Source organism: Epithele typhae (assembly GCF_022376455.1).
Source record: "Epithele typhae strain CBS 203.58 chromosome Unknown BXZ73scaffold_38, whole genome shotgun sequence".
NCBI classification, from domain to species: domain Eukaryota; kingdom Fungi; phylum Basidiomycota; class Agaricomycetes; order Polyporales; family Epitheliaceae; genus Epithele; species Epithele typhae.
The window spans coordinates 277,921-304,940 of record NW_025954229.1 but is presented as its reverse complement, the minus strand read 5'-3'; the positions used below and the strand labels follow the sequence as shown (position 1 = coordinate 304,940).

General features: G+C 57.8%; 7 protein-coding genes and 1 non-coding gene across 8 annotated transcripts; 4 read left to right on the top strand and 4 right to left on the bottom strand.

The window, feature by feature from the left end:
* Positions 1-1,912: 1,912 nt before the first annotated feature.
* Positions 1,913-4,750, top strand: BXZ73DRAFT_49920 (uncharacterized protein; the record flags this gene model as incomplete). Its single annotated transcript, XM_048020341.1, has 4 exons — positions 1,913-2,189; positions 2,219-2,676; positions 3,723-4,006; positions 4,060-4,750. Coding segments are annotated over 4 exons (1,710 nt in total), but the record flags the coding sequence as incomplete, so codon positions are not given.
* Positions 4,751-5,484: 734 nt separating this feature from the next.
* Positions 5,485-10,831, top strand: BXZ73DRAFT_49803 (uncharacterized protein; the record flags this gene model as incomplete). Its single annotated transcript, XM_048020320.1, has 5 exons — positions 5,485-5,762; positions 5,839-6,256; positions 7,957-8,012; positions 9,752-10,020; positions 10,068-10,831. Coding segments are annotated over 5 exons (1,785 nt in total), but the record flags the coding sequence as incomplete, so codon positions are not given.
* A 45-nt stretch (positions 10,832-10,876) lies between these two features.
* On the bottom strand, positions 10,877-13,499 carry BXZ73DRAFT_103210 (uncharacterized protein; the record flags this gene model as incomplete). Its single annotated transcript, XM_048015506.1, has 8 exons — positions 10,877-11,107; positions 11,168-11,197; positions 11,355-11,604; positions 11,677-11,942; positions 12,395-12,655; positions 12,711-13,083; positions 13,143-13,429; positions 13,488-13,499. The coding sequence occupies 8 exons, from the start codon at positions 13,497-13,499 to the stop codon at positions 10,877-10,879; spliced, it is 1,710 nt and encodes a 569-aa protein (XP_047876073.1).
* A 2,008-nt stretch (positions 13,500-15,507) lies between these two features.
* Positions 15,508-16,695, top strand: BXZ73DRAFT_49935 (uncharacterized protein; the record flags this gene model as incomplete). The annotated part of the gene is made up of 2 exons (XM_048020345.1): positions 15,508-15,782; positions 15,834-16,695. Coding segments are annotated over 2 exons (1,137 nt in total), but the record flags the coding sequence as incomplete, so codon positions are not given.
* Positions 16,696-18,797: 2,102 nt separating this feature from the next.
* On the top strand, positions 18,798-20,515 carry BXZ73DRAFT_78997 (uncharacterized protein; the record flags this gene model as incomplete). The annotated part of the gene is made up of 6 exons (XM_048022984.1): positions 18,798-18,857; positions 18,916-19,057; positions 19,254-19,359; positions 19,505-19,953; positions 19,983-20,223; positions 20,296-20,515. 6 exons carry the CDS (start codon positions 18,798-18,800, stop codon positions 20,513-20,515), a joined length of 1,218 nt encoding a protein of 405 aa, XP_047876071.1.
* A 708-nt stretch (positions 20,516-21,223) lies between these two features.
* On the bottom strand, positions 21,224-21,302 carry BXZ73DRAFT_t145. The gene has a single exon. It is a non-coding gene; the product is annotated as a tRNA-Arg (tRNA).
* Positions 21,303-21,540: 238 nt separating this feature from the next.
* Positions 21,541-24,597, bottom strand: BXZ73DRAFT_103208 (uncharacterized protein; the record flags this gene model as incomplete). Its single annotated transcript, XM_048015505.1, has 11 exons — positions 21,541-21,558; positions 21,848-21,920; positions 21,985-22,121; positions 22,170-22,319; positions 22,376-22,490; positions 22,546-22,699; positions 22,757-22,859; positions 22,924-23,196; positions 23,254-23,295; positions 24,143-24,213; positions 24,390-24,597. The coding sequence occupies 11 exons, from the start codon at positions 24,595-24,597 to the stop codon at positions 21,541-21,543; spliced, it is 1,344 nt and encodes a 447-aa protein (XP_047876070.1).
* A 511-nt stretch (positions 24,598-25,108) lies between these two features.
* BXZ73DRAFT_91091 (cryptococcal mannosyltransferase 1-domain-containing protein) lies at positions 25,109-26,508 on the bottom strand (the record flags this gene model as incomplete). The annotated part of the gene is made up of 2 exons (XM_048025859.1): positions 25,109-25,483; positions 25,573-26,508. 2 exons carry the CDS (start codon positions 26,506-26,508, stop codon positions 25,109-25,111), a joined length of 1,311 nt encoding a protein of 436 aa, XP_047876069.1.
* Between the last annotated feature and the right edge of the window lie 512 nt (positions 26,509-27,020).

The following is a 27,020-nucleotide window of genomic DNA, read 5'->3' as shown; positions in this document are numbered from 1 at the left end:
CCGTCACGCCCAGCGACGAGGCTGGACTGGCTGGGAGACTCAAAGGGCCTCTGCAGGGACACCGCGGCGGACCTCATCATCAGCATGCAGTCGGACGCGTACCTGCGCAGGGTCGCGTATCCCACACCGTTCGTCCTACCGGATCCGGAGCAAGTGCTGTGCAAGTCGTGTCTTCTGAACCTCAACAATCTGAATTTTCGGGCTTTGAAGAGGCTATCCGACCATATATTTAAGAGCGGCCGCCGGTTGGTTGACATCAGTGTCCTTGGTATGTGCGGTACAATTGGTCTTTCTTCTCAGTGGGCTTACATGCGTCTCATATAAGAGCCTGTGTTATAAGTTCGTCATATTATTGTGGATTATCAGCACTCACTGTGTCTCAGCATGTGGTTGGATGCTTGGAGGAAGAGGAGGAGGAGGAGGAGACGGGAGAACCGGATGATCGCGCGCCATTGCATGAAGGGACGAGAGTGACGAGTACGGTGACAATTGTGACTTTGTCACCCTACGTGACTTTGTCATCAGAGAAATTTGGCATCAGCAGCGGGCGCCTTTGTGTTTGTTCTCCCCGCTATCTTGTTGTATACATTTCGCCACAGAACGAACATGCTGTGGGTATCTGAGAGCACAAACGACGCTCAAGCGGTCTCGTATAAGGTATATCAAGTAATACCCCACTACGCCATTGATTTGTAAATTTACATTCCAGAATTCGGGCCTCGAAGTGGGGCTCGCACACACAAACGTTGTTCTCCGCTCAAGCCGGAAAAACCCTCCTGGCTGAAGTCGAAGCTATCCCGCGGGCGAGTGTCGACCGTGGTGGTAGGATGGCGAGAAACGAGACGGGCATTGGAATCTGACGTCGCCCGTAAGCGGTCCCACGCGTTCTCCCTCCTCCCACTACAGGCCAGTCCTCTCTGCCGTGAATACACCTGTGCTGACTGTGTGCGCATCTAGCGGGCGAATGACCGCTCCTCCCATCTATGTGTGCGTTTCTGCCGGTCTTGCGGACGTCCACGCGATCTGCGTCGTCAACCTCGCCCGCCTCACCATGCACGAGCCCACGCTGCTCCCGACCGCGCTCTGGATATCTGTGCTGGGCGGCGCGGCCGCGGCTGGTGCAGACGACGCTGCAGACGTTCCTTTCAATCTACCCGGCGCCGAGCGCGGAGACGTGCGGCGCAACGGCGCTCGGTGGGGAAGACAGCGCGTGTAAGTCGTTGCCGAAGCTGGTTGGGGTGGAGCTGTGGGGTGGATCGAGCCGGCGAGTCCGAAGTGAGTGTGTGCTCCTTATCATTGTGCGGAGTGGTAGCTGACCTCAAGATAGAGGAGTCTTATTTTGCGCTCCGTAAGGACCTTTGACACGTTTATACATGTGATGCTCAGTCGATTCCTGCCACGTGGCCTGCGTTGCGGGAGCTCCCGCGCCGAGCCTCCTCTGTTGTGGTATGTTCCGCCGCCGTAAGTTGACAAGCGGCTTGTCACCTTCTGCGCACCCCTGTAACGGACTCCTAAGTACCATACGATCGTGTCCCGCTGCGGGTACTTGGTACACTCCCGCGCCCGGCGTTTCCCCATCTCCTCAGGCGATTGCCTCGACACACTCACCACCCGCTCTCTCTCCCTTCTTGTACCCATCTACCCCGCCTAACCGATTCCCCACTTACCTCCCGCGCGTGTGCGCTCATCCCCATCCAGACTCCGTCTTCGCTCAACCTGGCCCGCGCTCTCGCTCTCGCGACCGTAGCATCCTTGACGATCAATTTCCCGTCCGAAAACTTCGGTCTCCTCTATCCAATCAGATATTCCCATCCAACACTCGTCATTTCGCATCGATGCAATCGAAGGTGAGATGGTGCGTCTTCACGCGAGATGAATCTTACCTCCTCTCCCGCAGGAAACAGATGAGCGACCCAAGATCCGAGACCATGAGAAGTTTTACTTCGATGACGGCACGATTATCTTGTCTGTGCAAGGAGTCCATTTCCGGTTGCATACAGGGATCCTCGCTATGCATTCGCCCGTCTTCACGGACATGACTACTCTTGGTTCTGCCTCCTATCAAGGAGGCGCCATCGGAGGGAACCTCGACCCGTGTCCCATTGTTGAGATGCAAGACTCCATCCACGACTGGCGTCACGTTCTGCGCGTCATCTATAACATCAAACCATTGACGAGGTGCGCATGCTGTCCACCATTCTTTCCCCGTAATAACGAGCCTTTTCTGGAAGTATCGGGGACGAAACCTACCGTCCCACCTTCGACGAATTGTCCGCTTACGTCCGTCTTGGCCACAAGTACCAGATGGACGCCTTTTACGAACCCGCGATGGATTATCTAGAGCGTTTCTTCTCTCCCACCCTCGACCGCTGGAACAAGTGGAGCTCTCGGGACGAACTGTACACGCTCCCCGGATGCGCCCCCGAGAGCGCCATCGGGATCGTCAACCTCGCTCGGCTGACCGGAAAGGAGTCGCTCGTTCCCCTCGCCTTGCTGTCTTGCTGTCAGCTGGGCGGGAAGCTGTTGAAGGGCCTCGCTCGCCCGGACGGGACCTACGAGACGCTGTCCACGGAAGACTTCGAGCGCTGCTTCAACGCCATGCCCAGGCTGACCTCCCACGGGATTGAGTGGATGCAAGTCCTGACCAGCACTCGATTTGAAGGTCCATGCCCAAATGTACGTATGGACGACGGGAGTGTTTGCAGAGGGGCGATCTATGACTTGCTTGAAGAATTTCAGTACGATTCCAGTCTCGGCTTGCCTCTTCCACCCACCCCGTTCGTTCAGCCCGACATGAACATGTTTTGCGAGGAGTGTCGCGACCAGATCAATGATCGGTGCGACGGATATAACGGGGAAACGCTGTCCCAACTGGCGTCATTCTTCGATTGCTAGGACAAATGGAAGCACGGAGGTGGAGGCACGCTCAACTTTTCTTTAACCTCAAAGTGAGTGCTCACGTCGGTCTCTACCCGCTTTGGTAGCTTATCGTTATGTAACAGCGGCAGAAGCGAAGCGATTGGACGGGTGATCACTCACCCTGCGCTCACGTCGTGTGTTTCTGCGTGTATATCTCTGACCATGGCTGTGACGTCTCTTCGCATGCGTACAACTGCGGTATTTATCTGAATCATGACAGATTTCCCACAGTGCTCGGAAGTATGCATTCGTCCGGCGCGTGACAAGGGCTGAGTCTGGCGGGTCGGACAAGAACGCAAAAGGGCGACAGACGGAGACGGACGCGTGGGCATGTCCCGGACAGACGAAGGAGGTGGGGCTCGAGTTGCGCGGAGGAAAAGCGCGGCTGGAGACCCGCCGCGGCGGGATGCGTGCGGCCGCGCGAGAGCGTGAAACACTGAGTAGGAGAAGTCCGGAATTAATGCGACAGGCTGCATGGCAGAGGCCGGTGGTCTCGGGAGCGCGGCGGCCGTGCGCGTAGGGTGCGATGCACAGTAAGTACGCAGCAGATGAGACAGGTCAGAGAACGGAAGGAGAGCGCGACGCGCGCGAGCGTGTGGAGGATGACGTGTGCGTCGGGCGCTATAGATGGGGCGAGCAGCGCGCGCTTCCCACGCCTCTCTCCGTGCCGAGCCGGGAGCCCCAGTCCAGTTCAGATCCGCGACATCGACAAGCCATCTGTAGGCACGTCCTCATGCACTCCGAAGTAAGCTGTAAAGCAAGAGACACGCACACAGGTGCTCACTTTATCCCCATTTCTCTAGATATCTGACCCGCGCCACCTCACTCGCGACGAAAATTTCTACTATCACGACGGGACAATCATTCTTGTCGTGAACAGTGTCGAGTTCCGCGTCCACGCCGGAATCCTGTGTCAGAATTCTCCAGTATTCAAGGACATGCTCTCTTTGGGCGTGTCTTCCACGGCATCATTGGACGGATCCACGAACAGCGAAGATGCTTCGTGCCCCGTCGTCGAGCTACACGACTCTGCGCGCGACTGGAGACATGTTTTGAGCGTTCTCTACGACTCGAGCCCCCTAAATCGGTACGATATCTGCAACCCGGCATGCATACATACTCCAACGGTTCCGCGTATAGATCCCATCAAAACCGCGGCGAGAAAGACTGGCATCGAAACTTCAACGCAGTCTCCGCCTACGTCCGCCTTGGGCACAAGTACCAGATGTCTGGGTTCTACGACCCCGCCATGGAGTACCTCGAGACATGGTACAACCCGAGATTCGCCCACTGGAAGGCCGTCAATTGTATTTTTCTGAACGTCCCCCGTGGCTGGGACGAGACGTGCGCGATCGGGGTGGTCAACATCGCACGGCTGACGGGAAAGGCCTCCATTCTTCCTTACGCGCTTCTAAGCTGCTGCCAGATAGGTTCAGAGCTCCTCAAGGGACTTCGATACGACGACGGGGAGCGCGAAACACTGTCGATGGAGGATTTGGTCATCTGCCTTGCCGCCGGACGCCGCCTGGTTCACCGGGGAGCCGAAGTGCTTCTCAGCCTGATCTATGATCAGCCGGACGAGCCGTGCCAAAGAGGGCAGGCGGAGACCGAAGGAGATCCCTGTATCCGAGGGCTCAGATCGTTGTTGTCCGACCGCATTGACGACGCATCTTTCGGAGACCAAGACGCGCCTAGCCCTTTCGTGCTCCTATGCCTGGACAGTTTTTGCGACGTATGCTCGACGGTGGTAGAGGCGCAGTGCGACGCGTTCAACCTTGAGACGCTCTCGAAACTACCGTCGTTCTTCAAGATCGGGGTCACTGGAGGGTGACAACGGCGAAAATCTAGAGGGCAGGTACGTGGAGTCTCGTTCGGGATCCCGCGCGCCGCGTCCTTTACTGACAGAATGCCTTGATTGCTCCTAGTGGTCTCCTTCTTGCATGTCTGCAGTCCCCGGGTCTCTGAGCACTCTCTACAGTTTTCCAATGCCCTATTTCTCATGCTACTCCCTTAGACGTTCATTCACCTTCCGCTGTTCTTCGGCCCTCCGTCTTCGGCCCTCCGTCTCACCGCCTTCTCGTTCATCCGCTCACGACGCGTCGCTCAACAGCGCCCCGTCTTCTCACTCCTTCGCCAATCCCAGCATCGATACTTTCCACGCCGCCGCGTTCGTGAACATAGTTGTAGTATACGCATCGCTAAATCCGGATACATATCAATGGTATCGCGTCGTGCATTGGCAGCGGCCATCTGACGGAGAGGGAAGCAGGGCGGTTATTACTGATGAAAAACTTTGCAGTGTCCATCGCACGTGCTCGGTACTGCGGTAGTTCCATGAACTCTAGATAGCACCGGTGCGCAAGCGCACGGACGACCGTTGCGTCCCGTTTCTTCACTCGACTCCAGGACGTTTGCTCAATGGACGATACACGCAGCAACCGGTATTCGCTTGTCGACATTGTAACACCATTTTTCATCCTCAGTCTTTTAGTACACTCACATCACTGTTAGCCTTTTCCGGCTTCGCCGCCTAAGAGAGAGGACTCCTCCTCTTGTCTCCGGCGCAAAGACGACGAGATCTACTACAATGATGGAAACGTTGATCTAGTCATTCAAGGCATCGATTTCAGAGTCTATAGAGGTGTACTTGCGCAGTTCTCGCCAATCTTCAAGGACATGTTTGACCTCGGCTCACCTTCTCCTATCGACGACACATCTGGTGATGGATCCTTCGTCATCCAGGGCCCGGGGACGACCGTGTCAACAGTGACGCTGAAAGACTCGGTGCGCGACTGGAGACATGTTCTCCGTGCCCTCTATCAAGGTCGTTACTTGTTGACAATGTGCGTACCTTGACCCACAATGAAGATCTCATGATTGGATATCCCCTAACTTGTTTTATTTTAGGCCCGTCGCTAGCGACGTATTAGCCGCTTCTTCTTGCCCATCTTTCGACATCCTCTCAGCCTATATTCGACTGGGACACAAGTACCAGATTTCGATCATATACGATCCCGCAATGGCGTATCTCAAATGGCATTTCGCCCCAACCTTCTCTAGGTGGAAGACGCGGAGCACCTCCGGAAGCAGGCCGTACACACTGCCCCACTGGGAACCAGAAAACACCATCGGAGTTGTTAACCTCGCGCGGCTCACGGACGAAGATTCGATTCTACCGCTGGCGCTTCTCGGATGTTGTCAACTTGGCGATCGCCTTTCAGTAGGGTTCAGGTATAGCGACGGGATACGAGAGACGCTCTCTGCAAGAGACACTCTACTCTGTCTAGAGTCTGTTGCGGGAGTCGCAGCCTATGGAGTGGGTCACACCCTCGCTGTGGTGGAAAACAAGTTTCTATGCGAAGAGCGGCGCATTTCGGGCTCAAACAGGGTCTGCAAGAACAACGCGATATCGCTCCTCACGGAGATTCGGGAAGGCGCCTTTAGCCGCCGAGTCGCCTACCCTAGTCCATTCGTTCAGCATGGTGCAAAGAAAACTTCTTGTTCGGTCTGTTGCCAGAAGATCGACGACTTGAACAAAAGGGCATTCAATAAACTCGGCAAATTATTCGGTTTCTGAAGCTTGATTCTCTTGGTATGTTCCATCTTTTTTTGGATTCCCACCCTTTCGTCCTCGAAGTAACTAGATTTATGGCTCAGCGGGATATTTGTGGAACAGGGTGGCGATGCCAGAAAAATCTCGGTGCCCACAACTAAGGAGTCATCGCCACCACCGACACTGAAACCGCATGCGGCATATTACCTGCTTCGCGTTCTCCCCACACGACTCATATGCGATCTCTTTTGCCACTCTTCCGTGTCTCCGAATGTTGCATGTATGAATATCACCCACTCTTATGCCGTACGGGATGAATCCGTTTTCTCTTTATACAATCCAATCAGGCTTCATGCCATGTGCACCACAGGTCCACCCGCGTCGACACTCTCAAGGTTCCATCTCACTTGCAACGAGCCGTCGTCGAAGGAAGAGTACCACCGAAAAAAACGTTTTGGAATTTTGAAGTGTGTGAGTGACGAGGGATTCCATTCCGTTAAATATGACAGATGCTACAGGCGAAGCGAGTGAGTACCGTACTGCTCCTTCAAAACTGCGATCGCTACATCTTATGCGCCTCATGTGGCACTCCCCGGCACTCTTCCTCTGTAGGGTAGAGTGCCGCTTTTGCTTAAAGTGGGCAGCGCTTTGCATCAATGCATAACGTCATCGGGGAGCCGTTCGACAGTTGACCCGGTGCCAGGTATATCCGGTTGGTGTGGTCGCAAACTGATGTCGTTTGCGTGTCTGCGCTTCCGGAGAGGACCCGGGCTATACGAAGCGCCGAGTGTTACATATGAGAACGTCAAAACGTTGTTGCATTGCAGCCAAAAAAACGAAGCTGCAGGCTCGACAGGCACGAAGACGAGCCGCTCGCCGAGGTGCCCGAGTGGGTCATTACCAGACGCATTCACGGGGCACGTTGCGCCGCCCATCGAAACTGTCCCTCTAATGGCATTCCTCAGGTCATGGTATTACCAATTTGCATAAACGCACCGACTAAGCCTTACCGACCTTTACTCAAGACGAGAAGTTCGTCTTTTTAAGTCAGTCGCCTGCCTGCTGGAGGCGGAACTTCCGTCCGACCGAACAGTGAACATACATCACGTAATACTTCATTATGATGCTACAGTTCTTCCTCTCATCACATCGAGCATTGCGCGACAGAGTGGTGGAAGCCTCAAGATACAAGGATGCTACTGTCCTGCGCGCCAGCAAGCCTACTTAAGCAGAATTTCCCGGGGTGGGCAGGATGATCGGGGCGGGCTTGTCGGTGAGGACCTCGCTGATCACCTTCACCCGGCGCGGGTCGGCGTTCAGGTTTGGCGTCGGCACGTTGACGACCCTGCGACCCAAACATCAGCACCAGTCACCGCGCTCTGCACAACGACCCGAGTCAGGTTCGGAGGACCACTCACTCGACGTTCAGCGACGAGTTCACGATGTTGAACTGCTCGGAGCCAAGGACCAAGAAGCGGTGGAAGAGGTCCGCGGTGAAGAACGCGCCGACCGAGCCGACCAAGGGGTCCCGATGGCCTCGGTGTGGACGCGGGGCGTGGGTGCGAGCACGGCGACGACGTCCTTGAACGTGACGGTGCCGCCGGCGTCGCCCGCGATCTCGCCTTGGATTGTCTTCTTGTAGTCCTCGCAGGAGAGGTGCTTGCCGTTGAACGTGATCTGGACGTCCTGGGCGACGAACGCCTCGAAGGCGGTGTCAAAGTCCGCGGGGGACTTGGCGGTGTAGAGCGCGCGAACGTGCTGCTGGACCCAGTCGGGGAGGGAGGGGAGGACGGACATGATTGCGTGTGATATGTGAGTGCGTTGGGTGTGGGTCGAGAGTAGTGATGAGGGTTGCTGCAGATGTTGGTGGAGGGCTCCAGTCGATTTATGGGCCCTTTATATGTGATTTGAGCGGCTTCGTCTCCGTCGTATGTCGGACAAGGAACGCCCAAGGACCGACATCTATAGGCACAAGCTGAGGTCCGACTGAGACTCGTGAGCACGCGGTCCGCGGTAGGCGAACTCTGCCCGACATGCCGCTGCGCCTCCGTGCTTGTTTCCTGGCAAGGTTCCTCAAAGCGCTCGCGTGCTATGCAGTCTCCGTCCACTCGGACGATGACGGACCGATGACGAGAGATGGCTTGTTCTGGTGTCGTCCGTGGCTGCTTACAAACGAACGACGGTTAACGGCAGTGCAATACACGAGATCCACTGCATCATTACGCCGGGTCTAGGGCGGTAACCGGACTAAGGTCAACGTTCTTCAGATCATCGTGGGGAACGCTGTGTCACTCACATACTTACCATGACTCGCATCCTGCTGGCGCGCGGCCGTTGCAAGTGCAAGCAAAGTTGGTGAGCAGAAGGCACCATATCAAAAAACCCTGCAGGATGCAGTACGGATCTCAAGAGCCCGGGAGGTAAGTCATGGTGGGGGCGGAAAGACGACGTCGACTTCGTCCGGCACCACCGCACCATCATGAACGGACGCACGTGGCTCCGATCCTCCGGACCGCCCGGCAAAACAAGGACGCCGCCGACCGGACCGGCGCTTTTGCCCCCTCCCGCTTGTCCTCCGACCAACCCATCGCCACCTCAAGCCGTCATGCTTCATGTGGAAGAAGGTATGCACCATCTTCCCGCGCTTGCATCCTCAGCACACGCACTTCGAAGGTCAAGGGAAGACTTGACGAAAACATACCGCAGCGCTGCGACACATCCGAGGCGCCGAGTGTGCCGCAGTGCGCTGCATTCGCTTTTCACTTCGGTAACGGGGTGAGCAATGTCCTCCGTTTGTCGCTGTGGTCTAAATTTTTTTCCCCTCTGTCACAGTACGGCTCTGAGCCTTAGAACGTCCGCGCTTATCGCAGGCGGTAGGAGAGCTTGTGATGAATTTAATGTACGTTCCGATTTCGAGGATTTGAATATAGGTCCCTCGACAATGTGTTCTTGCGGTGAACCTTCCTTTTCGTGTTGTCATCGCGTGCTGCCGCAGCAGCTGAGAACAGATAAAGCATGCGCTCGATTTGAACCCCAAGCCCCATCTCGCTGCTGCTCGTCGAGCCCATCAAGGCATCGGCTCTCTCTACTCTTCCTCCCCTTTATCCGGGCAAGACTAGGTCGATGATTCCGTTTCACAACCTCGCTGCCCCATACGGTGGAAACCAAGCTGATGGTGCACAGGTACGTCGGCTCCCCATCGCACCCGTCGTGATCCCTCATTTTTCCTCCGTTTGCCTAGAACACGGCTGGCAATTCTCATAGGAGAACGTCATCTAGAGTCCGCGATAAGACCTTGTGGCTGGACGACGGAAATCTTATACTTGTCGTCGAAAACATCGAATTCCGCATCTACAAAGGAATCCTGGCTCATCACTCCCCAGTCTTCAGTGACATGCTCTCTCTCCCGCCTCCGGCCTCATCTCCGAATAACTCACTCTCGTCTAAGGGAGCAGCAGTTGATACAGAGGAGGGAATTCCCGTGGTTACCTTGCCGTCGGACGCGGCGCGCGACTGGCGCCACGTTCTCGAGGCACTGATGGGCAGGCGTCCAACAGCATGGTGAGACTGATTCGTAGGGCCGTTTGTGTATCAGAAACCAGGAGCGCTGACACTATGGTCCACAGGGTGGCGACTATCCAAGGGAGTAAGACAAGCAGCGAGGAGCTCTTCGCCTTCATCCGCATCGGGCACAAGTATCAGATCGACGGGCTCTACAAGCCGAGCATGGCCTTTCTCAAGACTCGCTTCCCTCCCAAAAAGCCCGTGAGCAACAGGCACAGGCTGTGGTCGCACGAGACGCACCCTCTCGGGTTCGACGCCGCGCACGCGGTCGGAGTCGTCAACCTCGCGCGCCTTACCGGGGAGACCTCGCTCCTACCCGCGGCCTTTCTACTCTGTTGCCAGAACAGCCTCACCGAGGAAGGCTTTCTGTACAGCGACGGCCACCGTGAGGTGCTCGGCGCAGACGACTTGATACGCTGCCTCAAAGCCAGGGCGACGCTCATGGGGCTCACGGCTTCAGTTTTATCGGAGGTAGTACTTCTCTCGGTCGATCATCCGAAATACCGCGAGAAATGCCTACAAGAGGTCTTACAGTTCGGTGGGAGACGCGTACAGTTCAACATGCGCTCTGGGCCGCGTCTCGCGGCGGATCCATTCTTGAAGGGATTCGAGGGCTGGGAGGATTGGAATCAAGCGAAGAAGTCTCTCTGTTGGATATGCCAGTACAACATCCTGGAGAAGCTGAAGGAGAAGCGGGAGGAGATATGGAAGAGGTTGCCGAAGATTTTGAATATAGAAATTCCGGAGGCACGTAATGGTGAGTGCTCGTTTGACGTTCGAGGGAGTTTTGGCTGACGAGTGCATGTCGTTCTTCGTTAGATCTGTAACTACCCATGTCTCCTATTCCGGGCGCGCGTTCCAGTCCATGACCTCGATCCCGAAAAGCGATGGCAAGATTCCCCACACGTTCTCTCGTGCCTCATCCAGTCTCCGCACGACGCCAGACCAAGCCTCTCCTCCCACTTCCTTCGCGGTGCCTTTCCAGTCTTCCCGAAGTTCGACGCCCTCTAAGAACGGGTCCGCCGCGAGGCGATCAGATGCCATGTAGCAGGACAGGGACTTTTCGGCAAGCTTCGGGGTGTATCGGTCAACGCGAAGTCGACGCGGGTGACGGCATCGTCCTGTACTTACCCATGCGTAACCGCTCTCTTGAAGCAGCGCCTTCGACAGGTACAACTGTCAGCCGACCAACTTCGACTTCGCTTCGCAGCAACGCCTCAGTCGTCCGCGTTCAGCGTCTCGCGCCGGCCGTCGCTGTACAGGAAGCCCTCCCCTCCAGCCAGGAGGTGCTCTGGCGACAGCACAGCAGGAGCGCGACCGGGAGAAGCGCGACCTCTCCGGTGAGGCGCGCGAGGTTGGCGACCCCGAGCGCGTGCGCGGCGTCGAACCCGAGCGCGTGCGCCTCTGCGACCACATGAGGGCCTCCCACCCGCGCGCGCGCGGGGAAGTGGTGCTTGAGGAGGTCCACCCCGGGCTGGTAGAGCGCGTCGATCTGGTACTTGTGCCCGAGCCGGACGAACGCGAACAGCTCCTCGCTCGTCAGCATCGCGGTCTGAGAGTGCCAGACGCTTAAGCGTCGCAGGCCGGGCGTCAGAGTCGCGCGGAGGCGGCGAGAGGAAGGGCCTGCGAGTAGTACGCACCGAGATGCCGGATGCCCGCCCATCAACGCCCCGAGGACGTACCACCAGTCCCGCGCGGAGTCCTCGAGTGCCACGGCTGGGATGCCACCCTCCGTCACCACTGTTGTGTCCGAGAAATCCGGCGGACGTGCGAGAGTCTGGTGGGGGCCGGGGGAGGAGAGCATGTCCTTGAATACTGGGGAATGGCGCGCTAGGATACCGTGATAGACGCGAAATTCGACGTCTTCGACGATGAGTATGAGGGTCCCGTCGTTAAACCACCAGTTCTCGTCGTGGGACCGCGTCGGTCGAGGGCATCGTCGTCGGATTGCACGTTTTCCAGGAAGACAACCATGGTCAGAACCCGTGTGATGGTAGGACGAGTGAGAGTCGCACAGATGCGTGGAGTCAGCGTTTCTGGCGTGAGAGAGCATGTGTGACTACCGCAGCACCCAGCGTGCCGCATGGACAAGGGATGTACGCTGCACCGCCCGGAAACTGGGTCAGTGGACCGCCGTTTTCGATCATCATGTGTGTAAGCAAGCAATACTCGCACATTCGGTCACCGTGTCGTGACAACTTCAACGATCAATTGCATGATCAATCCTGAATCCCTATAAACTAGGTCCTTCCACAGCCGGCGAAGGACTCGGAAATTTTTACGAGCAAAAGAGATTCTCCCTTAAATCAAGGGGGAATGAATGCTATGCTAGAACGAGCGTGGATCACAACAACCCACCTCAGTGATCTTCAGCTTCGGGTTCAAAAAATGACTCCAGCGCGGAGAGGTGCCGCGGTTATATGCGTCGCACTCTGCCGCAATCGAGTCGCGGCAAGAATCGCAAATCATCTCCAAGTCCGGCTGCACGAAGGGGGTAGGCGAGACCGGGTGCCGCCAGTCTGCCTCAAGATGGAAGTCGTTCGTCATTCGCTCTATGGTGGTGGCGCATGGCGCGTCGTGCATTGTGCCACTCCCGTGCACTCGATCCCCGTGCGTGATCTGAGCAGATCGAAGGTGTTCTTGGCTCCCCACAGCACCACACGAGGCACGGCACTGAGGCAGAGCGCAAAGTCCGCCACCGTAAGGTTTCGTGCTCCCCGTCGCGGTACACGAACCCGTCCAGGAGCTTCCGGCCGAGCTGGCTGCAGCAGAGCAGTGCAAGCGGCAGCAGCGAGGTGTTCCCGACAAGCCGGGCGAGGTTCACGATGCCGATCGCGCACTCGGGCGCGCACCCGGGGAGGGTGTAGATATGGTCGCGCCGGTTGACCTCTTTCCAAGTTTCGAAGGTCGGGGAAAAGTAGCCCTCGACATACTCCATGGCCGGATTGTGCAGCTCATCCATCTGGTACTTGTTCCCCAGACGGATGTAGGCGGCGAGGGTGTCGAAGTCGGGGCACCAACTCTCCGGGTTGTTCACGTCGCGAAGTCTGCGAGCCAGGGTCATGGCCCGCCCAGATCATACAAGCTCGAATCGATGATAACACACCTGGATAGGGGATGAGCCTGGTATACGGCGCGGAGAACGTGGCGCCAGTCTCGGGCGGAGTCCTGTAGCTCAACAACCGGAGACGGCGTCTGCATCGTGGCTTCAACACCGGTCGCCATCGAGTTCGTGCCGAAGACGGTCATATCTTTGAATACGGGAGAGTACCTGGAGAGGATACTGATGTGGACCCTAAACTCCACCCCCTGAACGGCGAGTATGAGAGAGCCGTCACCGAAGTCGAACTCCTCGTCTCGAGTTCTGCCAGTCGATGGCGGGTGATTGGGGATCTATAGACGACGGCAAGTCAGTGCGAAGAGAATTTGTGAAAATAGTGCAAGATATTACCTCGCCGTGCATGACAAGATTCGTTGGGCACGTTGATATCTCTGTAAGCCTGAGTGGTCAACGTGAACAGTGGATGGAGTCACGGGAAAATGAAGCGGGCAAACACGTGGCACTCGACCGGGGACCCCGGGCCGGTACCAGCCTTTATCAGTGCCGACTCCTCTCCAGAAGAGCGACGTGTCACGACATACCAGGACATACCTCGGGATTTGCATCGATCACATGCTCCACAACCACACCGAGCACAGGTGATTTCCCTGGTGCATCTGGACGGATCTGGCGATCCGTGATGCGCGCCCGTGGAGACGCGCCTCGGTGGGCGGCAAGGACGCGTGGCGCGCATCGCGTCCCTCCCCTTCACCGTCCTTGCTCTCCTCCGCTACCCTCGCTACGCCCAGCCTCCCCGCTCTGCCCAGGCAGACGATAGCGACCATACGGTCGACTGTCGTCTGTTATTGGACTTTGGTGTCACCAGGTGACTCCTCCTTCCCTCCCTCGACCTCAACCTCAACCTCGATCCCACTCTATACCCACCTTCCCAACCGCACTCACGACAAACACACCGCACGAGGACGTCCGAAGTATGGAGACGAGGATATAGGGGCCGCGGCGACGTGCCGTGTCCCTTGTTTTGGTGAGTCCTTCGCTCTGCCCTCCTGCATTCCCAACACCCACCAATTCCCCCTCCCGCCCGGCGACAACTACCACAGGCCGAGGACGTCCGCCCGGACGTACTCCTCCTCCCGGCTCTCCAAGCCGCCGTCCCCTTCCTCCGCGCCGCTGTCCTCCGCCCGGGTCTCCCGCCTGCACCGCCCTCCTCTGCGTCGCCCTCCTCTACATCGCCCACCTCTGCGTCGCCTTCCTCCTTGCCCTCCTCCGCGTCGCCATCCTCCGCCTGCGTCAACGCCCCTGTCCACACCGCGCTCCTCCGTGTCACCCTCCTCCGCCTCTGCGCTGCCCCGCGTCGCCTGCCTCCCCCGCACTGCCCTTCTTCACGCCGCCCGCCTCCTCCGCGCTGCCCGCCTGCCCGCGTCGCCCTCCTGCCCCGTCCTCCGCCCGCGTGCGCGCACGTCACCCAGCTGCTCTGCGCCTCCTCCGCCTTCGCATCGCGCACCCCCGCCCGCGTCGCCCACCACCTGCTCCGCCTCGTCCCGGCCCACCGCGTCCCCGCGAGCCCTCCGCGTCGCTCTCCTCCGCCTTCGTGTCGCCCTCCTCCACCTTCGCGTCCCTCACCTCCAGCTCACTTACCTTTGCGTCACCCGCCTCCGCGTCTCCCACGTTCACGTCGCCCACGTCGTCGTTGTCCTCCACCTCCGCCTTGTCCCGACCCTTCGCCTCGTGCTGCCCTGCTCTGTATCACCCACCTCTGCCTCTGCCTCCGCATTGTCGTGGGGCGTGGTATTACTTACTAGCGCGCCTATGTAGTAGTTTACTAATAAATATATTTCCATCACTAATCATATGCAAAATATGGTGTGAAACAAAGAGGGAGGTGAGCTCACTGTCGGAGACAGCGAGCTCAGGTGGCAGGGCCTGAGGCGCCGGTGTCCGGACATCTCGGGACAGCGTCGCACCTGGGGGTGCGCGAGCGCGCTTGGGGAAGGCGGTGTCGAGCTCAACCGGGCCGGCCGGCACCAGATGCATCCGCACTTGCCGATAGGCTGTCACAACGGATGCACCTGGCGAATCACTACTGTAGCCACACCGGCGCTGCGCGCGCTCAACGCGTGCTGGTATCATAGCCGTCTGTTATCTTGTCGATCTTTTGGACCTGAACGTGCTGTACCCGGGTCCCGTCATGGAGCTCACGTCGCGCCATCACCTCCCACAAACAAAGGACGGGGTCGAGCCCAACAATGTACAAGTAAGTCTTCTCAGTCGCCCCCATGCCCTCTCTGATAGGTCTGCGATCCGCCCCTAGGGCGCGACTTCTTCTGGGACTTTGACGCCACGATCTGCAGAGGCATATAATAGTCAAAAAAACCGCGATGGAGTCGACACAAATAAGGCTTCCTCTCTGAAACGCGACAGCGAGATCTGGTTCGAAGATGGGACACTCGTGCTGGTCGTCGAAGATACATCGTTTCGCGTCTACAAAGGGCTCCTCACGCTTCATTCGCCCGTTTTTAGGGATATGTTTTCGTTCCCTCCTCCATCCTCAGACAACATCTCTTCCCACACACCTTTGATGGACGGCGATCCGATGCATTGCGCGGTGGTGCATCTCCCGGATTCCGTTCGAGATTGGAGATATGTTCTCCGCTTTCTGTTCAACTGCGGCGACAAATTATCGCGGTAAGGTACCACTATCCTGCCCTCTTTCCCACTGATTCTCATTATTAGCAGCGAGTCATGGGACATAGGCATAGAGGAACTCCTAGCTTACGCTCGTCTGGGACACAAATACCAGATAGAGAGTATGCTCCGACGGGGAATTTCGTCTCTCAAGTTTGACCTTTATCCTTTCTTCATCCCACTCCCGGAATTGGAAGACTGTCGATCCCACATCGATCCGATTTACGGACCAGGCATAGTCAACCTCGCACGCCTAGTGGAAGAGCCATCTCTCCTACCACCCGCAATGCTCCTCTGCTCGAGGACTGTCAACCCCGGCTACACCGGCGTTCTCGTTTACAGCGACGGGCAGCGCGAGCATCTAAACGCAGCCGACGAAGCGCGCTGCGTACGAGCGGGGCAGGGGCTGTTGCTCGCCACGATTTCCGCGTTCAACGCGGTGATATCCACCCCCATGCGGTGCAGTAGGCGACAGCTTCTGCGGACGTCCCCGTGCCAGAAACGGATGGACGAATACATTTCGATGCAGTGTCGTGGAGGCGAGCAGCCGACTTTGATGTCAATGCTGGAACCGTTGATGTGGGGTATTCTCCGCGACCCCGGCATGGAGGCCCTCGAAAAATCGCTATGCACGAGCTGTTGGAAGGAGATCCGGATCCGAGTCAAGCAGCAGCGCCGGGTGGTATGGAATCAACTGCCGAGGATATTTGAGGTCGGAGACGTTCCGAACTGGGAGATACAGTGGGATAAGGTGAGTCTGCGACCAGGGCGCCTTATACCACTGAGACCGACACAGCACCCCAATCTTCTCGTCGAACACAGAGTGAGATGGATAGCTTGTTGCGTTCTGGATGACGTCACTCGACTCTGTCCATATGGTCGCCTCTCGACGTGCTGCGCAGGCGCTAGTTAGATTTTCTCGTCCTCTTCCATGTACTTATCCCTCCGTCCTTCTCCACAACGCCCTTCCGCTTCTCTTTTGCTCGCTCTCACTCCTACACCTGCGCCTCCATGACCCGTTCAGTCTACTTCAAGTAACTCGCCACTATGCGGCACGCCTGGCTACGTCTTCATCTCCCCCCGACCTCGTCACCACCTAGAAGGACCGCACACGATGATCGTGCCTCGCAATTTCACATTTTCGTCTTCAAACGCACCTCTCGCATACAGTCTGACTCAAACGTGACCTCAAGCGCGGCTTAGGCAGCCGACGTCTTACGCAGACTCTTTCGCCGTCGGCTCAAAGGTTACCGGTCCAAAGCTGGTACACTTCCACGGTGTCGTGCCCACTTCTTCTCGTGCGCCATCCCCCTTCAGTTCATCCCGCCCCAACTGTCAAATTCAATGGAGTCATTGTTGGACGGACCCGGATATATGGAGATGGTGGACTGTAGCGCGTCTCCGGACGACGCGCGGGATACACGTAGTGTAGGCCTCGGTGCGTAGTGGATCTCTGTTTTCGGGATCGCGCTCTGACCAGAGTCCAGCCTCAGGGTCTTTCGAGCGGCACACAGTACTCCCTTACTCGTCGATTACCGTCATTCGTCGATCAAGCCGCGCGGGTCACTTCAGGAGTGCGGAGTATGGGACAGCTTGGCGCTGGATGGGCGACGATAGTTTGGGGTACGTCTTTTCATCTCTCCGCCGCTCCACCCCTCCTAAGCCGTACCCAGCTGTGAAGACTCCCTTCTCCTTCCTGCTGTCGAAGAGGTTTTTCGCATACATCCGGCTTGGGAAGGAGGACAGGCTTTATGCCCCTGCGTACATGATGAAGACCGTTCTTCCAAAAACTCTTGTTTGATAGGTGCGATGCGAAGGATCACCATTTTCTTCCGGAGGATCGTCATGCCCTCTACACTTCCTACACGTCTCACCAGCAACCTCTCGCCCCTGCCCGCGGTGTTGCTCACGTGTCACAACCGGCATTCGGTACAGCGACGGGACAGAAGAATGGTTCAGCGCGGACGACCATCAGTTGTTGTCGAGCCGCCCGCGCCTCACGCTAGTGTCCGCCCTCGACGCGATCGTGGCAGACAATATCAAGTGCACTCAAGGCACCAATGCGAACGAAGGAGAGGATCCTGAGAATTGAGACGGAGACGATGAGGAGGCTGACGATGGACGTGATGGTGACGACGACGGAGTCCGGCTCGGTGAGTACTGTCCTTTAGTCGGAGTGTTGCAAGGATTTGACACCCCTCGCGAGTAGACTGGCGCGTGCGCGCGCTGTTTCCACATACGCAGGTGTGATGGATGCCCGGATGGGCTGGCGCTCTTTGGTCTCGCTGTCCGGGCTACCGGACTGGGAGGTCATCACCACTTCGGGTAACGTCTAGCGTCGGTGAGTGAAGCCAGCGAACTAGATGACGTATCGCTGACCGTCTCCACTCACTTTGGTTCGACCCACGACACCTTAGTTTCCGTTACAGCAAAGGCACGGAGGAGTCGCTTGGCCGGCGACGATTTCGTGAGTTGCGCTGAAGTCGACTGTCGCTTCACGCGTCGGATCCTGGACCTGGATGGCTCGATAGGGTCCGTTCTGTCCTCGCAGATATGCTGGTATCCGTTGGGATAGAATACGCGCGTTGCGCTCAGTGGAGGTGGTCACGGGTGCAGGAGGCACGGATCTCGCTCCGGCATTCTTCGGTCTCACCGTTCCAGACTGGGAGATCGCGTGTCCCATTATCTTGTGAGCTCAAGTCGTGGATGTAGTGAGATATCCTTACTTACGATCTCAACCCGCTTTGTAGATTGAGTCGTATAACATGCACGGTTCTCGCAGGCGGTGGAGGCTTGTCCGAATGTAATGCGCATTCCGATTTCCCGGATTGAATATAGATCCTTCGACACCGAGTTCGTGTGGGAAACCTTCCTTGACGGCTGTGCTGCGGCAGCTGAGCACATATAACGCGTGCGCGAGCTTGAGCACCAAGCCCCATCTTGCTGCTGCCTTCGTCGAACCCATCAGCCAGTTTTTCTTTGCTTCCCTCCCCTTGATCGAGCAAGACTAGCGCGATGATTACTTTTCGCGATCCCGCTCCCTCAGACGATGGAAATCCAGCCGACGGTGCACAGGTACGTCAGCTCCGCATCGTACATGTCGTCGTCTCTCATTTTTCCTCTGTTTGTCTAGACCACGGATGGAGGGCTCATGCCGGAATATCGCCCGGCTCTGTTGCAGAACAAGACACCAGCGATTCCGATTCCGAAGGTCGGGTTCGTGCCGCTGCCGCATCAGGAGCCGGACGCCATGCCACCGACACTTGTTCTTCGACGTCCCCTTCGCAACGGAGCGATATTGACACCTCGGACGTTGCTCTCGTCGACTCGCCTCCTTCACCGTTAAGCGAGCGGACGACGACGACGACGCGGAAAACGACGACTTTCCTCCAGATGCGCGACCCCGAGCTGTGGTTCGACGATGGGACGATCGTGCTTGCTGTTGGGAAGACCGCGTTCCGTGTCTACAAGGGCTCCTCACCCTCCACTCTGCCGTGCTCAAGACGGTGCTCGCGGATCCTTCTTCACCGACACCGGAAGGCGTTACTCTCGGGACCGCGAGAGTTGATGGCGAGAAGTGTGTCGTGCTGCGCGCGCCCGGGATTCCGCTCGGGAGTGGCGATATGTGTTGCGAGTGCTGATCTCAGGAGGCACTGAACGAGATCTGCGGTAAGAGCCATTCCCTCGTCTCTGACATTGTGGTAGTGACTGAAATTTTTCAGGTTCCTTTGCCTTTGGGGGGAAGAAAGACACGAGACGGCGACGGAAGAGCTCCTGGCCTATGTTCGTCTCGGACACAAATACAAGATAGAAGGCTTGCGCGAGCAGAGCTTGAAGGCGCTCAGTGATCGCCTGCATCCAACCTTTTCGGGCAATCTGGGATATAGTTTTGACCGCCGCTCTGACATGGATCCAGTTCTTGCGCTGCCGTCGTCAACGTCGCGATCTACACCAAATCCCCACACCTTCTCCCATATGCACTGCTTCTCTGCTCCACCTCCGTCGCTCCACGTTCCACACATTCCAGCCATGCATGTCTACAGCGACGGAGAACACGAGGCTATGGACAAGGACGCCGAATGGCTCTGCGCCAACGCGACTCATCAGCTCGTGCTCACCACCATCGCGGCTGCAAACTCGGTTTTACTCCCCCCGCTCGACTCGTGCGCACGTAAACTCTTACGTCGCCGTCTGTGCCAGAAAACCATGGACGGTCTCGCTCGCACCCTTCTCCCGGCTCTCGCGGGGACCACGTCGCCGCTGGACCCCTGATGTGGACGTTTCTGGAGCACGAGGCCGTGAAGTCGGCCGAAGATAAGCTGTGCCCTGCTTGTTGGAAGGAGATCGAGTGCCGCGTCGGGCGGCAGCGCCGGGTGGTGTGGAACAAATTACCCTCTCTGTTCGGTGTTGGTGAAATTCCGGACTGGGATGTGCAAGAAACGTGAGACGATCAGGTGGGTTCAACGGGGCCGTTTGTGGGGTGCTTTTTGCTGACGATGTTCGTCGTTTGAAGCAACCGGGGAGCAGCGATGCACGAGGCCGGGACGGCACTGTCGGAACCACCCGTCCTCGTGTGCGGAGAAGCTATCCGGTCGGCGGGGTGCAATGATATGAGGCTTGTTATCACCATGGAGTGCCTCGAGATTAGGACGTACCGCCTGAGAGTCGCCGACGTCATGCTACTGCAGCAACAGCCTCCTGGCCAGGCAGCACTGAAGTGTCAAAAGCGATGACGCTCCGAGGACGTACCGTCAATCCCGCGCCGGGTCGTCGAGCGCAGCGGCCGGGATTTCACTCTCCGTCACCGCTTCTTCCTTCCCGAGAGATCGGCGGAAGCGCGACAGTCTGACGGAGGCCGGGGGTGCGAGAGCATGTCCTTGAATTTGCTTGGGGAACGGCGCGCTACATAGGACTCCGCCGCGATAAACGCGAAATTTGACGGCTTCGATGATGATTATGATGGTCATGTCGTCGAACCACCAGTGCTCATCGTGGGGCCGCGTTGGTGGAGGTGTATCTTCGCCCAGTGGCGCGCATCCGCCGGAGTGTTCTCATGGAGTATGTCGAAGCGGGTGGGACCGTGCGCGGGGACCTGCGTGGATGCAACGTCATCAATGTGGGTGAATGGAAGGACGTCATGATAAGATGAGTGAGGATCGTCGGCTTTGACTTTGCGGGCAAGGTGGGCAAGGTGAGATCAAGGAAGAGGTCGCGCATGTTCGGCAGAGTTTTCTTACTCCATCCCGATTCACAGCGGACCACAACGACGAGACGGTGGCTTCGCCGCAAAGCATTACTGGCGTCAGGAGATCGCATGCAATAGATCCGCAAGTAATCGCAAACAGAAATTCTCGTGGGATGTCAGATAGTACTCAAGAATAATATATCACCCTGCGCAACATTCAAATGCTATACTAAAAAACCTTGGGATTTTCATCTCATGACCACCGCAGGGGTCGAACCTGCAATCTCCTGATAACACAATCGTAGTCAGACGCGTTGCCATTACGCCAGGCGGCCCTGATGGGCATCTAATTCTAGTATTATCATCGCCCTATGCACGCTCGCAAGAGGTACAAGGACTTTCAGGCCAGTACTTCCATCTTCTATTGGAGCTCGCTGCCCATGCGAACGATGCTGCACCGGTGCCTTTGCGAAGCGTCGGGACGACAACCCTGTCGTGCAAATTTAGGCCTTGGGTGCTTCCCGACGAGCAGACTCCTGTTATCGCCAACCTCAAGTCCCCGTCCCCGATCTCTCAGTCGCCGCCACCACGCTGGCCAGCATGAGTGAAAGTACGCGCTACTGTGACGGTTCGGTCCTCCTCTACTCCCAGCCAGTCCAAACAGGTGTTCGCCTTCGAGGAACCGGCGCGAGGTGGCAAAACGGTCGTCCTCGGAGATTTTCCCCGCCGCAGACTCGTATCGTCCAGGTAAACGATTTTGCGCGCTGTCCAGTGGAGACCAGTCGGATGTTGCTCCGTGATCTCGCGCCCTCCGTTTGTGGTCGTGGAGGATGCGCACGGGCGACCAGAAGACATCTGATGCGGAACATGAGGTTCATACCATCGACATCTCGCAGCGGGTGAGGTTGCTCGCGCCCGCGTCTGCGTCCGCGATCGTCGTCCAGGAGAGTGTGCTGTTGGTGTGCCGCCCCGTAAGCGCTCAGTCGGCACTCGGCGTGCTTCCCCGCGCGGTGGTACGCGGATGCGGACAGCGCACATCGTGGCGGGTAGGCTGGTTCGAACGACGACGCGTGGTTCAGCGAGAGCGTGGGCAAGGTCCCGGGGTTCGGATGGTCCAGCGCGACGAGCACGATCATCAGCAGTGGGTACACAGCCTGCGACGTAAATCAGGATGAGGAAGCAGCGACGTGAGAGAAGCGTACCACAACGGGGACGAGCGTGGCACCGAGCACGGTGTCGACCATGATCCAGAAGAGAGTCGGGGCTGCCGTGGGATTCGAGGGCGCCGGAACGAGGGGCGGGGGCGGGATCTGACGGAACTTGACGACAAGCAGGAACACGACGTATGAGAGCTACATGTCAGAGTGTGAGTGGGAGCTGCATTTGGAAGCAGATCACGGGCTCGTACCCAGAAGACGCAGTACATCGTGCCGAGGTAAACAAAAAGGCGAAGGATCTTCAGCACATGCGTGTTCTTGGTCCTTCCTTCGCCCAGAAGGCACTTCAAGTCGCGTTTGTGCTCCCTAAGGCTCTCTAGATCAAGATTGGTTCTCGTTGAATGATGGCAGCACAGCGTACCATGCTTTGTACCGAATGAGATATACCGCGCCCACGTTGGTAATAAGGGACAGGGTGGCGGAGGCCATCCCACATGCATTGTTCATAAAGAACATCATCGGATACGCATAGTGCGCATGGTTTTCCTGATTTTCCTGCGCCGTGGCCGCACAGCCTAGCGCTGCGTAACATTAGCGACCCGGGGCATCGCCACGCGAGAGATAGAACGCACCGAAGGTGATTGAAGTGAGCAGCACCCCGGCCCAAATGAGGACCCGGCGAGCTGGGTAGAGTATCGCTGCACGCCAAAGAATGATAGCGTCGCTGATAAGAAGCTGATGAATCGCGTAGTATCAGCTCGAGGCCACAGCCATGCAATGGTCCGTGATAGAAGCGTACGTTGATGGTGAGAGACATGGCGGTGGCTATGACTAGGTCGTGCGCCGCGTTCAAGACGGCTGCTGTTGCGTCCGGTACGTTGTGCGCGATCGGGGCGAGGGTTTCCGGTGTACCAGTACAGTTGATGTAGACACTGCTGACCGCGGCGTCTCGAAATCGCGAGGCGGCCATTGAGTATTGCAGGCGGTAGCCCCAGTAGGCGGTAGTGGTGAGACAGAGAGTGGGTATGACGTAGAACATAACCTTGACGGAATAGCTACGATCTTTTTGCAACTGCCAATGATCGAACTCAGGAGGGCTGGTGAGAGGCTCGGCCGAATTGACACTCACAGAAGGGTGTAAAAGGACATAGAAGGACTGCGCTAAACACTCCTGTTCATGATATATTAGCACGGCGACGCGGGGCGTGCTAGGGCCAAATATACCGAAAGAGACCCCGTCAAGACCCGACGACAAAGTTGAGTGGACCGTCCAGTTGTTTTGATACAGATTCTGGATAGCGCTGAAGCACGGTTGAGGAGCGGGGGCGACATGGTGTGCAGCAGATTCTCGCCATGAGTTGTCGTGACTTGGTCTCTTATATCTGCTCTGCCCCCGAGACTGCGTTGATGCTCAGCGCTATCAACGAGGTCCCAGGAAGGACGCCTACCGAAGCGTTGATGGTAACTTTGATTCTGTGACAACAAACTTCCGCAGTTGGGCTTTCCACCTGGCGCGCTGTAGTCCAAGTTCTGGCGCAGGGGGTTAGGGCGATGGATAGGTGGGTAGGAAGAGGACGAACGCGGTTGTACCAGTCAATGGCGTCGATCGGCATACTCCCCTGCTTGAAGTACGCAAGAAGCTCGTCGGGGAGATGGCCCCTGTCTGTGTTACCATATTGGCCACGCCTTTAGGTGAAGGTGCGGGTGCAGATATTAAGGAGAGTTGGAGGATGATTCCAGGAAAGCCGAATGGGCGGGGCATGCTTTACGACGAGGACTGCGGGGGCTGGTTAGAGGGCGGAGGACGATACACAGCGCGCGCCAAAGGCTGCCTCACGTCTCGTCTCGACCAACCGCCGACCACGCACGCCGAGAAAAACACGTTTGCACAAATCTCCCGCGCAGCCGACTCCTGTCAGCGGCCACTGCTCTGGTCTGCAACAGCAACCGTCGGGTTCCCTCACACCCGCGTCACCCGTCTCATGTCGTGCAATCTTGGTTGCCGAACCTTCGCTGACGGTCTCGTTCGTCTTCTGGGCGGCGTCTTGGACTCGGAGGCTGAGGGCGGTGCCGAGATTCTCGGTATAGGCTGCAGAGCATTGTAAGCACGCGGCAATAGGACCGGGGCGAGGTAAGGTGTTAAAATGTCATGAAGGGCGCGCAGAAGGGGCATATGGACAGCGGTCGCGCAAGAGATATCAACGTCGATCTACTCTTGCAGCGTTCGAAGAAACGGGAAGACAGAAATGAAACACAAAAACGCACCTATCGCGACCTCGCAGCCCCGCGGTTGGACACCCGAAGGCAGCCCTGCGACCTGAGATGTATCAGACCCCTTGAGAAGAAGGCCAACGGGTTTGAAGACATTCGAGTGAGCGTCGTTTGACAACTTCATCTCCCCGTAGGTGCCGTACTTCAGCGCATTCAAGCCGTGGCGATGGACGGCAGATATGCGGGTAGATTCAAGTCGCATGGCGGATTATATGGGTTCACAGGGTAAAACGAGCAAGACAGGTAAAAAGGTGGTGATGGTGGACAACGCTTGAGCGACGACCGGCACAGTGGCCGTCTCAAGGCAATGTCACGCGAGTGACATTTTGTCACGTCTTATTGAACTTCGCTGCATGTATCGAATTCCTTGGGCTCAGAGGAGGAAACATCCTCGAGAATCCGTCTGAGTGCATCACGACGCATCTTTACGTTCCTGTATCATGTGTACGACGTCGCCGCAAACCTGCAAATACAGCTACAGGCACGGTGTAGTATACTTATGATGTGACAGACAAACCCGTTGGATACTGTTTCCCTCCTTCTCTCGTGAAATCAAAGAAAGCCCCACGAGGAGCCCATAACAGCGCACAGCGTGCAGACTTCAATTAATATTAACTACTAGGTATTCCATAAAATCAAAACGTGAGGGTGACACCACGATCGGTGCCTATATATGCGTAAACGATACATGGCAGTAACATATTATTCGTTCATCACTTGTCGCTCCCCCACAACCACGGATGGCAGTCGACGCCGTCCCATATCCGCACCCGGTCCCCGTCGCCAACGATCATGCGCGAGTACTGCATCCACGCGCCGTCGTACACCTGCTCGACGAACCACTTCACGTACTTGCTGCGGAGCACCCACTTGTGCCACACGTAGAACCGCCACCGGTACGCGCTGACCACGCGCGGGTTCGCGAAGATCTTCGTGAGCGCCATCACCCGCCGGAAGTCGTAGGGCATGAGGAAGGACTCGGACGAGAAGCACTCGCCCTCCGCGCTCGCCCGGAACCGCAGCGGCGGCGTCAGCGCGGGGCTCGCCGCGATCTCCTTCGTCCAGGGGTGCGTCTCCGGCGGCATGTGCTCGATGTGCGTCGTCGAGAGCGTCCCGTTCGAGCGGAGCGCGACGGGGAGGAGGGGGTCCGCGCGGAAGGCGACGATGCCGTTCCAACACGAGAAGACGGGCACGGGTCCTCCTTCTTGATGGCCTCGTACGAGCCTGTGTCGAAGAAGTACGGCCAGATGCCCGCGGTGAGCCGCCCGGCGCGGTCGCGGAGGACCCACATGTCGTATGCGCCAAAGTGGCCGAAGTCGAGGCCGCAGGCAAAGTCGTAGTCGCCGTCGCGGGTCTCGAGCAGCTCGAGCACGGTCTCGGGCTCGATGTAGATGTCGTTCGAGAACAGGACGCGGTCGTAGCCGCCGGCAAAGAGGAGGGGCTCCAGGGCCTGGTTGCGTACCGCGGCGAGGAACTCGATGCGCGGGTTCCCGTCCATTTCGGTCGGACGCTTGATGGTATCGTCCTGGATGAGAATCCGGTTCTTGACGCCACGGCGATCGAGCTCGGCCTCGAAGGCGCTGAGGAACTCCGGTGTCCTGTCCGTCGAATAGTTCTCGACCACGGAGACGAAGACGTTGTCGGGCCCGAGCCAGGTGATCGTGTCGAGCATCGTCTTGGTCCAGTACGGGAGCACAAGCTCGGTCTGGTGGAACACGGCGGCGATGAATATTTTCTCCCCGCGGGGCGCGTACCCGGTGCGCTTTGGGTGGGGGTCCTCCAGGGCCTTGCGGAGCGCGGGGCGAAAGCGGATGTCGCCCGGGTGCTCGTAGTTGTGGTACTCGTAGAGGCCGACGAGGACGATGACGGCGTACACGACGATCTGCGCGCTGACAGCACGGCTTGGCCGGAGCGAGCGCGCGCGCCGGTCCTGGTCCCTCTTCTCTCCGCGTTCCGTGAGGAGCGTCGTGTAGCCTTGGCGATCCCGCGCGACGAGCTTCCCATTCCACGCGAGGCGCCGGGAGACGAAGAAGCTCACGAGGAGCCAGGCGAGCTGGAGCGCGGCGAAGGGGGGGAGCGCGATGAGGAACGCTACCCACGCGGTCCAGAGCATGGGGAATGCGGGAATCCAGGTGTCAAAAAATACCTTGAGGATGTACTGGTTGACATAGCGCCAGATGAGGTAGAAAACGAAGAGCTGGGGAACGGCAGGAAGACGGAGGACGAAGCGCGTGCTGCGCTTGAGGAGGACGAGTGTGTGTGCGAGCAGCCGACGGGGCTCGAGGCGGATAGGGGGCCAGCGTGGGGCGGCATGGCTCGTGGCGAGCCGTTGCAGCGGGGAGACAGGGAGACGCGGCCGGAGGCGGCGGTATGAGGGGCGTGCAGAGGTGGTGGAGGAGGGAGAAAGGACAATCTTGCATCCATGGCAGACCAAGGTCAGGTCCACGGCGGCGTGGGGCCGCATCACCCTGAGCCTTTGATGGCGTTGTCCGCCTGGAGATCGCATCTTCCGCGCTGCACACGCGATACCAGGCTCTTTCTGACATGAGGTTTTGCGGCGGGTAGGTATGCCCCGGCGCCGCGCTCTGTGTGCCAGTGCAGTAAATTGACAATGGCCTCGCCGTC